The 12,501-nt window shown below is 33.1% G+C and overlaps 1 protein-coding gene across 5 annotated transcripts; it reads right to left on the bottom strand.

Moving 5' to 3' along the window:
• Positions 1–397: 397 nt before the first annotated feature.
• On the bottom strand, positions 398–12,151 carry LOC110623994. 5 transcript variants are annotated; one of them, XM_021769031.2, is made up of 9 exons: positions 11,990–12,151; positions 11,611–11,719; positions 11,158–11,226; positions 10,470–10,499; positions 9,418–9,450; positions 4,655–4,725; positions 3,361–3,442; positions 996–1,085; positions 398–666 (listed from the first exon to the last, which is right to left on the bottom strand). In XM_021769031.2, exons 1-9 carry the CDS (start codon positions 12,001–12,003, stop codon positions 619–621), a joined length of 546 nt encoding a protein of 181 aa, XP_021624723.1. In that variant the 5' UTR covers positions 12,004–12,151; the 3' UTR covers positions 398–618. The 5 variants fall into 5 exon arrangements, with proteins under 5 accessions (XP_021624723.1, XP_043817135.1, XP_021624724.1 ...); XM_043961200.1 differs by having other exon boundaries at positions 11,862–12,003; XM_021769032.2 differs by lacking the exon at positions 11,990–12,151 and adding an exon at positions 11,807–11,975.
• Positions 12,152–12,501: the final 350 nt, after the last annotated feature.

Below are 12,501 nucleotides of genomic sequence, written 5' to 3' on the forward strand. Positions count from 1 at the left end.
AAAATTTAATATATTTATTTATTTATCATTTGAATTTTATATAAATTTGAATTTAAAATTTTTGAACCAAATCAAATTGAAATTAGATTTAACTGTTTAGAATTTGACTTAAATCAAAACCAAAACCACAAAAAATAAAAATCATAACTACTTTAAGATCAAATCGAAACCGTAAAAAACTAAAACCGTTTTGAACACTTTTAAATCAAATCAATTTTGGTTTGATACAAAAAAAAAATCAAATCCCCAATTTCAAATCAAAGCCAACCCATGGCAAGAACTAAGTCACACTAGTTCATCACCTTATCTATTTCAATTATAAACCCAGACCAACTTGGGATCCGTTTCATCGGTACGACCGGCTGTTTTGGTCTGGGTATAGTAAATATGCCTACAGTGAAGGAAGAAGGATACTTTTAACAATTTCGTGTACATTTCATTTTGGTTGCCACACTAAACAGTAGAACAAAAACCTACATAGGCATACAACAGATTGTAGACATGCTTAAATCACAATTTACATTTGGTTTCTCTTAAAATATACATTTGCTTGCAAAGTCTGATATATATTTCTGCTTACAAAGTTAAATAATATATTTCATCCACCAGTTTCATTCCTTAGAGCCCATCTCTGGATGTCCAGTAATTCAAAGTTCCACTTCTCAACTGCATAATTCCACTTGTAGAAGTTAGATGCACATCATTTGAGCCAGTAAAAAACAAGCATCAAACATATGAGAGCTTTCGACCTCTCGTTTAAAACATTTTTCTTTGGGTATGAAATTCCCAGCAATATTGTAGCCACTAGAACATTAACCTCTCCATTGCAACATTATGCTTTTATTTTAGTCAAATGAAAGCCATCTCTTCTAAAAGAGAAATAAAAAATAATAGAAGGAAAAAGGTAAAAGCAAATGAGCATTTCAACTATATGGATCTGGCTTCCTTGTTCATGCATTTAGTAATTAGGATACAAGGTGAAAGAAGTATCACACCTTGTCAACATCTGCTGTACCAGTGGGATTTTGCCTCCTTTTCTTGAGTTGTTCAAGACGAGCTTGAATGAGGCTATTCTGTTCTTCAGCCTATTAAACAAAGATGGAAATCTCAGTTCACAGACAACTCTTAACAGTAAAATAAGGTTTAATGTTAACCAGAAGAACTAATACGGTGGCAACCAGTGTCTAAGCAGGATAATGCCAAGTGAGTTTACTTACAAGCAAAGAACATCAAGCTATTATTAAATCATCCTGCTGCACAAAATTGATGATTGACCTTTATTTTTTTCTTCCACTTTCAAACAAACACTTTACTCCTGCATTAAATGCCTTTTAAGTGGAAGGTGCAAATAGTAAACGACAATCACATGATAACATTTTTCCTTAATTAAAGGAAAGATGTCTTGTTTTTTCTTTTTGGGCTTCCATGGCATAGACTTAACAGAAACAAGAATAGGTTTAGTAACATAGGGAGAAAAATGTGCAATGCTTTATACAAGGACCATAACGTTAGGACAGAAACACAGGACCATATTTGGACATATCTCATGGACTTTTTAATTTTCCAACTAAAATTTATTAAAAAAGAAAACATAATGGGTATTTCTCTTAATCAAAATGATACCCATAATGAGAAAGCAGAGTTGTTAAGGTGAGAGGCGACAGTAAGGCGAAGGGGTACCCTATAGCCTCAAGCGAGAGGCAAGAACCTTTTTGAAGTAAGGCCCCATACTTGTACATATATGATGTATGCATACATATGTGTATATATATATATATATATTGTATTACTTCCTTATTAATTAATATAGCATAATTATAAGAATGTATATTCAATATTGGAAGTCAACTATGTAGCTACTAAATTATTTGTTTCCTAATTCGTTAGAATAGATACATCGACACACACACATATATATATACGCATAATTATAGGAATATATCCTCAAATTAGCAAATAAAATTTATTCCTTTGATCAGCTGCTTCAAAAGAAGTATGAATAGTTTGGTGTTTAAAAAGAAAAAAAAAAAGCCCTACATATTATTTTCAAAAGGAGATGTCTCGTCTAGCCTCATGTCTCGAACCAAGTAAGGACCTAGCCTCGTCTCGCCTCATGCCTCAAGCCAGGTAAGGACTTGGCCTCGTCTCGCCTCATGCCTCGAGCTAGGTAAGGACTTGGCCTCGTCTCACACCTTTAATAACATTGCATCAACCTAATTACCTTTAAAAGATCTTGCATTCAATGCACACACACTGTGACTAGCAAATAGACATCTTGTTACTTCCAACTTCCAAGGTTCATTGGAAATAGCCAAACTACATGCTTTTTCCTTCTCAAATACACCTGAAGGGACACCTTTCTCACAATGTTATTATTAAATCACCGTGCTTGGATTAGGCAAGGCCTCTTGCAAAAGGCATGTTTCCTCCTCTGGCTCGATACGCGAGGCGAGGCATTGCCTCTTGAAAATAATATGCAAAGACTTCTTTCCTTTTTTTTTTTTTTCTTTTAAAACATCATATTCTAATCCATATTTTCTTTTGAAGTAACTGATTGGAGGACTAAATTTTAAGTATTAATGAGAAAATATATCCCATAATTATGCTAATTAACTAGAGACGTATATCTATATAATTATGCTAAGTAATTATGAGCAAAGGTAAATTAAAATGGTTTAGGAATATATTCATCATAGGCCAACCAAAAAATTAGTACAAAAGGTTGAAAAAAGTTAAGTTGCAAGAGATGAGAAATAAACCCAGACATTTCTATTGACCATAACCCAATTAAACTAGTGGCAAAATTTGTAACTTAACAATAAATAAGATTAGGTTCGGTTGAGTTCAAAGTTTAACAACTATAAGTTATAGAATCCATGGAAAGGAAAAAGAAGCGGTTGGGGGCTTTGTCCACCTCCCTCCCTCAAGTGCAAAAGTTAATATTCTTCTTCCCTAATGTCTTTTTGCAAATATTGGTCTAGACATGGTGACCAAATGCTTAAGGCCAATAAAGCATGTTGAAACCTCAAAGCCTAGCAGCACATGACCATCCAAGATGTGGGCTTGCATGGGTAATGATCTCATCAATGTTAACATGGGGGCCTAAGCTCAAAAGTGGATTTTAATACAAATTTCTAAATACTAAAATTAAAGGGGTATAACTCTCTTTAATGAATAAAAAAAATGTAAACTTGCTAACCCAACCACAACAATAACTTATAAAAGTGTGCAAGTGATAGAAATTATTGAAAATATATGGTTTAACTAGTAAGTTCCCAAAGATGTTTGCTAACAACGTGTTCTCGTTCATATTTAGACATACTTCTAAACAATGAGATATTAATAGCAAGTTGCACTCACCCTTTCCAAAATGCTCGTCAAGCACTGAATCTCATTTTTCTTTGCAATTGACAAATTGCATGCAACATCCATTACATTGGTCCTACAAACAAGGAACACATGCAAATGAAAACTACACCAAATTTATTATAATGTTAAGGAGAAACTCAAAAAGACAAATCAAGATAAAATGTTGATTTTAGCAATCCAAAAAAACCCTTATTATGCTTTCTATAATGACGCCTGCACTTTCTATTTTCTTCGTACAATTGGATAAATTACTATCAAGTCACTATTAGTTTGTCAAAATTAACTATTTAGTCATTTTTTTAAAAACTCAAATAAAATATTACTACATTTTGTAAAATTAAACACTTTAGTCCTTTTATCAAAATACACGTTAGTCATTGTTTTATTCTTGAATATTTACACTAATTAGTCCCAATAATTTAATCATCCATACTCTTTAGTCCTTATAATTTTAAATGTTCATCCTATTTAGTTTCTCTGATCAAGACCAAGAGTAAAATAAGTTGATTGATATTTTCTTGAACATAATTCTAAAAGAAATAAAGAGTTTTATTTTCCAAAATACAAAGACATTTTTTTAAAAAGACTAATTAGTTAATTTTGATAAGTATAGAAACTTGATATAATAATTTTAGCCAAGATAGTGAATTGCCATGTGGCAAGTACTAGGGAGCAGCACCTTCCTCTTTCTTGATTTTCATAGTACAAGGATAAAAATTCATTATTCAAGATTTACTAGATGATAAGTCAGACAATATAGAGAAAAAATTCACTGTAAACAAAAGTAATTTTCAGGTTAATCTGAAATGGTTAATCCAATTTCAGATTCAGAGTTTGAAGATTACATGAAGATAGAGCACAAGAATTCTAGCAAATTTACTATTAAAATAAGGGTGATGAAAATGTAACAAAAAGACTCTAGATTCCAAATAGAAATCCATCGTTTCAAAAGAAAGAGGAATGGGGAAGAAAGAGGGAGAGCAACCCTCATTTATAAGCAAAAGCATCAACAATTTAACAGTTTAAAACCTTGCTAGAGCCAATCCACTCTCCTTCTACACTATTAAATTGCACAAACGAGATAGTTTCAATTAACAAATATGACTGATCACAGATTTGATCAGCATGCTATATCTAATATGCATAATGATTTTATTGAATCATCACATATGCTAAGAAATGATCATATATGAATTCAAGTTATTCAACTAGAGATATCTCATAAAAATTTTAAGAATTCACCACTATATATTTATATGTCACTGAGAAAGTAATTGATGCCTACTTATTCGAAAATAGAGGATCCAGAGATTGTTCTTCCACAAGTTGGTCCACAGTATCAAGAGTTGTTCCCACCTGTAACAATTAAGTCACTTGATATGAGAGGAAAATCTGAAAAAGTCATGCAGGATTATAATATGTTGGGGAAGAACATAGTTAATAACCTTCAAATTTGGATAATTATCTTATTTTTAGGGCAGAAAAAAACTTGGAAGCTTGACCAATAAGAGTTTTCTGGATCATGATTAATTTTAGTTTACCAGTTAAGTTACAAAATGCAGTCCACAAGATTTCTCCGGAATCTTACAGACAAAGAAATTAGTTTTTCTGAAGTCAACATTTTTGTTCTGTATTTATCAGTCAATTTTCAGTTCCAAGACCTGTAATGATTCAAGTCTTAGAAAATGAAAAGAGGTACATGTCTAAATAGCCTTAGTATAAACCTTTGCAAGCAGAAATCAGTAAATCATTTTTACATCTACTTTTCTGGAGTGATAGCAGGAACCTGTATGCAAAGGTCCTAGCATCAGATCTTCATCCTAAACATCCATTCACCTGCTCCTTGGGATGCAACATGAAAGGAAAATATGCAAGAGAGCACCAAAAGGAAGACAGGAAGGGAACTAGAAACTAAGTCCAAAAAACTTAAAACAAGGAATATCAAACACTTATGGAAAGAAACTCGTTGGCTGTAAATGGGTGTTCAGAGTGAAACACAAACCTGATGGCACAATTGAACGGTTTAAGGCCAGATTGGTTGCTAAAGGATTCACCTAAACCTATGGAGTGGATTACCAAGAGACATTTGCCCCAGTTGCAAAAATGAACTCAATCAGAATTCTGTTATCCTGCGCAGCCAACTTGGACTGGGACTTGCAACAGTTTGATGTGAAGAATGCTTTCCTCTATGGAGATTTAGAGGAAGGAGTGTTCATGGAAATTCCTCCTGGGTTCGCTGATGAAAAGACACAAGGAAAGGTGTGCAGGTTAAAAAAGGCTTTGTATGAGCTAAAACAATCTTCCAGAGCTTGATTGGACAGGTTTAGCAGAACCATGATGTTTTTTGGCTACCAACAAAGCAATGCTGATCACACTCTATTTATCAAACATCACAAGGGTAAGATCACCCTTCTTATTGTTTATGTTGATATAGTGGTGACAGGCAATGACAAAGAAGAAATAGCTCAACTAAAGAAGTTGTTGGCTCAGGAATTTGAAATCAAAGATCTAGGAAAACTGCAATATTTCTTAGGTATCGCGGTGGCTAAATCAGAAAAAAGAATTTTCATCTCCCAAAGAAAGTACATTCTGAATCTTTTGGAAGAAAGTACATTCTGAATCTTTTGGAAGAAAGTACATTCTGAATCTTTTGGAAGAAACTGGTATGATGGGGTGTAAACTAGTAGAATCCCCCATTGAAAGTAATCACAAGCTGGATGCAGGAGCTGGTGAGTCCGTGGATATTGGAAGATACCAGAGATTGGTAGGAAGGTTGGTTTATCTCTCACACACTCGACCTAATATAACTTATGCTGTTAGCTTAGTTAGCCAATTCATGCATGACCCTTGCGAGACTCATATGTAGGCTGTACTTTGCATTTTAAAGCTTTTACAGATGCAAATTGGACAGGATCTCTCGATAACAGGAGATCCACCTCTGGCTACTGCACAGTTGTGGGAGGGAATCTTATCACCTGGAGAAACAAAAAACAAAGTGTTGTTGCTCGGTCAAGTGCTGAAGCAGAATACAGAGCAATGGCCCAAAGTGTGTGTGAACTCTTATGGTTACAAAAGTTATTAGAGGAGTTGAGGTTGCTTGAGAGAGACAACTTTGTATTGTGACAATAAAGCTGCTATAAGTATAGCACAAAATCCAATCCAATATGACCGGACGAAGCACATTGAAATTGATTAACACATCATTAAAGAAAAATTAACAAACGATGTCTTGAGCTTAGTTCATGTGACTTCTACTGGGTAACTTGCAGATGTATTTACTAAAGGGCTCAATAACAAGATCTACCATAATTTGATTTGCAAGTTGGGCATGTGCAACATCTTTGTACCAACTTGAGGGGGAGTGTTGACTTATTTGCCGATCCTAGCTGATTCTAGAAATATGATTTGATTTGATTAGGATCCTTAATTATCTCTGTAATTATTATTTGATTATTTGCTTCCTGTTTAGATATAATTCCTTGTGTATAAATAGTTATATAGACCAATTGTAAAGATTAAGAGTGAAATATAAGAATTCTCTAATTTTTTTCAAAATTCTTTAGTTTGGTTACATAGATCAGTTGAGAAAGCCATTAATTTAGATTCAATAACAATATAGGAGATTTTTCATATAGTAGCTTAGGCCTTGTGCACAAAGACCTTCCTCACAGCCAAAGGTTCTAAACTGTTTAAAGAAAATTCAATTGCTTCTCTCCTATCAATGATGAAACTTGTTCACGTTTCAGATTAGGAAGGAAAAGACCTCTCATTTTTTGAAATTTTCCCTAGCAAGTTCTATTAAAATGAAAATTTTCACCATTTTCCTCGTTTCTCACAGGAAAAAGTGTTAAGTAATAATGTCTACATCTCATTTAGATCCGAAATCCTAAACCTGCAACTGTATGGCAGTTCACATGCAGTCTAGAAAGTAGAAAGTCATCTGCTCAAAGTTTCAAAGAGACCTCGGCTTATCCTATTACCTGCAAGGAAGCAGATGGTATAGCCCGGAAAGAACACCCGTTTAAGTACTTACATTGAGAAAATGGGGAGGTGGTGTGTACCTTCGAGGTCACTGTCACATATAGGAGGGCAAGGTTTAAGAAGAAAAATAACTATTAACTACTGACAAATGTTAAATAAGGGGAAGAGTTACAGTTGTATAAGGTAGTATTATAAGTGTTACATAGCTGAGATAAGTTGGATGGGTGAGTTAGAAAAATAAAAAGGTATTTATTGCGGTAGGAATAGTTATGCAGGTAGAGAGAAGTTGTATAAATAACAACTGTGAGCCGTAACAACGGGCATCCAAGAAAATAACAAGATTTTAATCACTTTCCTGCTCAATTTCTCTTTGTTCTCTCTCTCATACCTTCTTCCTATCCTCTATTCTCCTATTTTCTTCTTGCTTTCTTCTCTATTTTTCTAAAACTTGAACTGTTAGGCTCAAACTTCGGCACACAGCCAGGTTCCAGGAGTGGGCATTGCTTGATTGCTACTACATCAGAGTAGCAATTGTGCCCAGAATCCATATCTGTGATAGTGAGTAATGAGGCTGTGAAGTTAGCAAAACTGGAAGAACATGTGAAGATTCTCCAAGGAGAGTTGAGGAAGGCTACCAAGGATATTCAGGACCTGAAGAATGGGATGAATAGCATCATGGAAGGAATCAGGTAATCTGCTTTGGGGACTGGGGTGACACTTTTTGAGGATTTCTGAGCCCAAATCCCTTCTGTGATGACTGATAAGAGGAAAAAGAAGTAACAAGTGGGGCAGAAAATGCACCAGGGATTGAGGGCAATGCCAATTCCCAATCTTTGGTTGGATAGGTTGGAAGGTAAGGAATTCTTCTCACTCCTAAAGAATTCCTATTTTCTATTAAAAAAGAAGCTGGTGTTCTGTTGTGGCGGTTGAATCTGGAAATACACAGCAGATGCTTGCCAAAAGTGGAGTTAGTTAACCTTGATGGTACATGGTAGAGAACTTGGGTTTGGATTAGGAAGTGTGCAAAATATTTTGATATATGGTGAATGTACACCAGAAAAGATAATGAAGTCAACACCTATCAAAAAAGCGAAAACAGAAATCAATCAAGCCCGTGCCAAAACGTCATTAACTTAAAATTATTTTGATACTCTCTCACTAGTGGAGAAAAATTTATACCAACTACTGGAGTTGAAAGCAAGTTTAAAAATAGAATAGGAAATGGAGCAGAGGTATCATACTAACAATTTGCCACCAACTTCTGGAAATTGTTTTACAAAAATAGCCAAATGACCCAAATCAACAGTAAATGAAGAACTTAACTGAATATCTTACAATCTTGTATAACTGATAATTTATATGAAAAAAATGCAAAAAAAAAAATTATTATAAAAGTTATTTAAACAAAGATGCAAAAAGGAATGGTTGAAATCAAAAGAAATAAAATTTATGAATAGTTTGTGTTAAAAACTTTAACTTGTACTTATATATAAACTAAATGAAACAATTCAAATACAAATTTAAAGGAAATTCAAGCCCTGAATCGATTTTTGAAAACAATTTAGACATTAAAGATAAAAAGGATGAAACGAAAAAAGAGAGAAGTCAGTTGGTGTTTTACAAAAACACACAGCCCTTTCTTTCTCTTGGAAGTCTAGAATCATGCTGGGTACAGCCACAACTGTTCTTGTTCTTCTTCTTCTCCTCCTCCTCCTCATCTTCTAGAAATCTGGAAATTCACATGGCAATGCCTCTATCCTTCTCCCTTTCCTTCTTCTTCTTTCTTCTCTTTCTCCTTCTCTGCCAGGCTGTGTTGGTCATTTCAGAATTACTAAAACAGGATGTAATGGTCAATATAGCCATTATGCCGGATATAATACCATTTCTTTGCAATATTTGAATCTCTGGAGGTGTAGGTGGGTTAGTATTCCATTATGTATTGCATGATTAAATACATAATGGACAATATTTAAGACTCTAGTTGCAAGGCCTTGGGTGAAACGCTCACAAATCAAAATAAACACATTTAACCAAAAAGCAAGAGCAATATAAGAACAAAATATATACCAGTGTTTCAAGGCTTAACGACTCAAACTCATCCTGCAATAGGCAAACAAGACAACATTCAAACTTGAAAATGCAGAAAAAGGAAGAATAAAAAGAAGAATCAGAAGATGCTGATGAAGAAGAAGAGATTCAACGACTTCCAAAGAAAATATAAGCATTAATGTTACTGAACACTGCAGGAGGAACTCTATCACATTGTAGTTATATATTCATGAGCAGAATTGTCAGGTATCAGGAAAATCCAAATTTTCAAAAGCAATCAACACAAAATTAAAATAAATAAATAAATAAAATTATACTTAAGGAACTTGGAAGTATGATTTAGATTTTATGTAGGGTCATTTGGGGCACCATTGAGAATCTTACAACCATGTTTATTTCATTAACTTAGTGTTGTTTCAGTATTATACGGCTTCAAGATTCACAGTATTTTATATATTTCTATCTCCAATCAAACAGGGAAGTTGGATGTCCATGGGATATAAGAGTTTTTCTTTGAAATTTTTCATTTACTTTTTAGTCCCTGTTGATCTAAAAAGAAAAATCAATATATAGCTTTTTAAGTCCAACTCCATAGTCTTCCGAATCCAATGTTTTTAAGGTTTATATTACTTGAGTCTACATATCCATGCTTGTAATGCTTATTCATCAATTTTCAGTTACATAAAAATCTAGCAATTATGCTTCTGTAGATCGTGCTATGCAGTTCAAACCTATGAGTGATGCTGATGAGATCGAAATGATAATAAGTTGTTTACACGAGTACTTGGTTAAATATACGCTACTGACAAATTATTGTTTGAATAAATAGTAAACTGCCATTTTTATTGCAAAATAAACTATAACAGGAAAACACCAGTACAGACATGGAAAGCAATTACACTGATGCAGTTTGAAAAATAGAAAGCATTATACAGAGTTCCATGTCAAATCCAATGCATTGAATAAGCATTTATAACAATGAACAATATAAGGTGTACCTCAGCCCTTTAGCACAAAAGATGAGCAAGAATTATTTTAATTTTAAGCAAATAGTGAGAAGAGATGCATACCTCTATCATTTTATGCAAAGAAGTGATAACCTGAAAATTTTGTATCACAGTGCAGAGCTTTAGTCTAAATTTCAAAGGAATTACAAGCTGAATGTTTGCAAACATATATGAGTTTTCCTGTTTGATTATTAAAAACACATACAAGTTTAAATTGTAAAAAGAAGACATGCTACACAGACATATGCTGATGAGTAAAGAACTCCCTGCCTTCTCTTTTTGTATTCACATCATGCTCATTTTTGGAAGTAAAGAGTTTATCCACTTGATTTCCAAACGAGTCTATGTTGAGGACAACAAATGATTGACCTATACAGCAAATTTACCAGACAGCTTCTTCTTTTTTTTTTTTTTTTTTTTTTTTTTTTTTTTTTTTTTTTTTTTTTTTTTTTTTTTTTTTTTTTTTGCAATGAGAATGAGGTAAATTTTAGGTTCTTGAAATCTTCGCATCATATTAAGGTAAACCAGATTTTTTTTTTAATTTTCATTTTTTTCAGTACCTTCTGTGCATCATATGCACAAAAACTTATCAACAATCCTGTTGCCAATATTCAAGAAACCTATATACCTCAGAGGTACTTCTGATAAAAAAGCAGCAATTTTTATACTGAAAAAATTAGCAACTTCCAACATATATAAAATCTGAATTTTTTTTTATGCCCAAACCACGATCAAAGACGGTAGCAAATACCTGGACAAATAGCCGGTGGAGACTTTCCTGCTCTGCACTGCTGAAATTTGAAAATGCTTTGATAAACTCCTTCATGTTTGAAGCAAAAAATAGAAGTTATTTCTACATATACAGTCCTTGAAGCGCGTAGGAAACAGAAGTCCATGCTTAATGTTTCACCATATCACAACAATAACCCACTATTCAATCTTCAAGTACTCTTATTACCAATAAAAATTATATATGTGTGCATTTGAAATGGAATTGGATCTGAATTTTGCGGTATCATAAACAAAATTAACGTTAAACTAAAATACCCCTCAATCTCAAATTCCCTGATAACTAATTGAACCCTAGGAAAAAGAAAACCAACTCATTCTACCAACAAATATCGCATGAGATCACAAAGAAATAATAATAATAATAATCAGCTAGTGAACCCAAGAAGTAATAATTCATTTTATAAATGCATACCTCTTTGGAGCAGGAAGTAAGAAGGGAGCGAATTGCAAGCTTGAAAGACTTGGTGAAATCAGAATATCTTGATCCTACTAAAGGACCCATCTTCTCCATGTGTATCAAGCTGCAGACAACAAGAAATTTAAATATCGGCAGAAATGTATCGTATCAGCAAATATCAGAAAATTAAGGCAGCCGATCCTATATTGACCATGTCGTGAGTCCGAAATCACACAAAGGGCCCCAGTCCGTTACGACTCGCCTACCTGATGCAAACCCAGAAATTGTCGGCGGTATTTACCGTCGTCTGCTGTTCTCCGAAACAGATGAGAAGAAGAAGAAGAAGACGAAGAAAAGGGAAAAAGGAGATGGATAGAAGGGTCAGTTGGCGTACCTAGACTGCGGCATACATTGAAGTTTGAATTTATAGAAAGCGGCAAACAATCAATTTATCAGGTTTGAATTTGTTGCTGAAACATTTATCTCAGACAAAATAAATAAATTTGTTCTTAAACATGGCAGCAGTGACTTTAGTCCAAACCAATTGCAAACTTAAAATTTAGTAAAATTAGTATTTGATCTGTGTATTATACAAAAATTTATTAATTAATTTTAAAAAATATATTAATTTATGTAATTATTTATATAATTATATTATTTCACAATTTTAAAAAATATATTAATTTACATAATTATTTTATTAATTTTAACTCTTAAATATTTTTAAGAAAAATATTATAAATTTTCTAAATTTTAATAAAATTAATTAATTAATCTTTATAATTTTTAATTTCAATTAAAAATTCTCTTATCTTTTTAAAATATAATTATTAACCGCTTCTATTAATAATTCTGGTGATCAATGGATAAATTTTTCAGTGCAATGATAAAAAGTATTTAAAAATT

This window comes from Manihot esculenta, chromosome 10 (assembly GCF_001659605.2).
Source record: "Manihot esculenta cultivar AM560-2 chromosome 10, M.esculenta_v8, whole genome shotgun sequence".
Classification (NCBI taxonomy): Eukaryota; Viridiplantae; Streptophyta; class Magnoliopsida; order Malpighiales; family Euphorbiaceae; genus Manihot; species Manihot esculenta.

Excerpts from the sequence above, each read along its gene's own strand:
- LOC110623994 (XM_021769031.2), bottom strand. Across the intron at positions 11,227-11,610 it reads TTACTTCCTGCTCCAAAGAG|GAGTTTATCAAAGCATTTTC; the intron begins GTATGCATTTAT and ends TCAAACATGAAG. Across the intron at positions 667-995 it reads GTACAGCAGATGTTGACAAG|TTGAGAAGTGGAACTTTGAA; the intron begins GTGTGATACTTC and ends GGAATTATGCAG.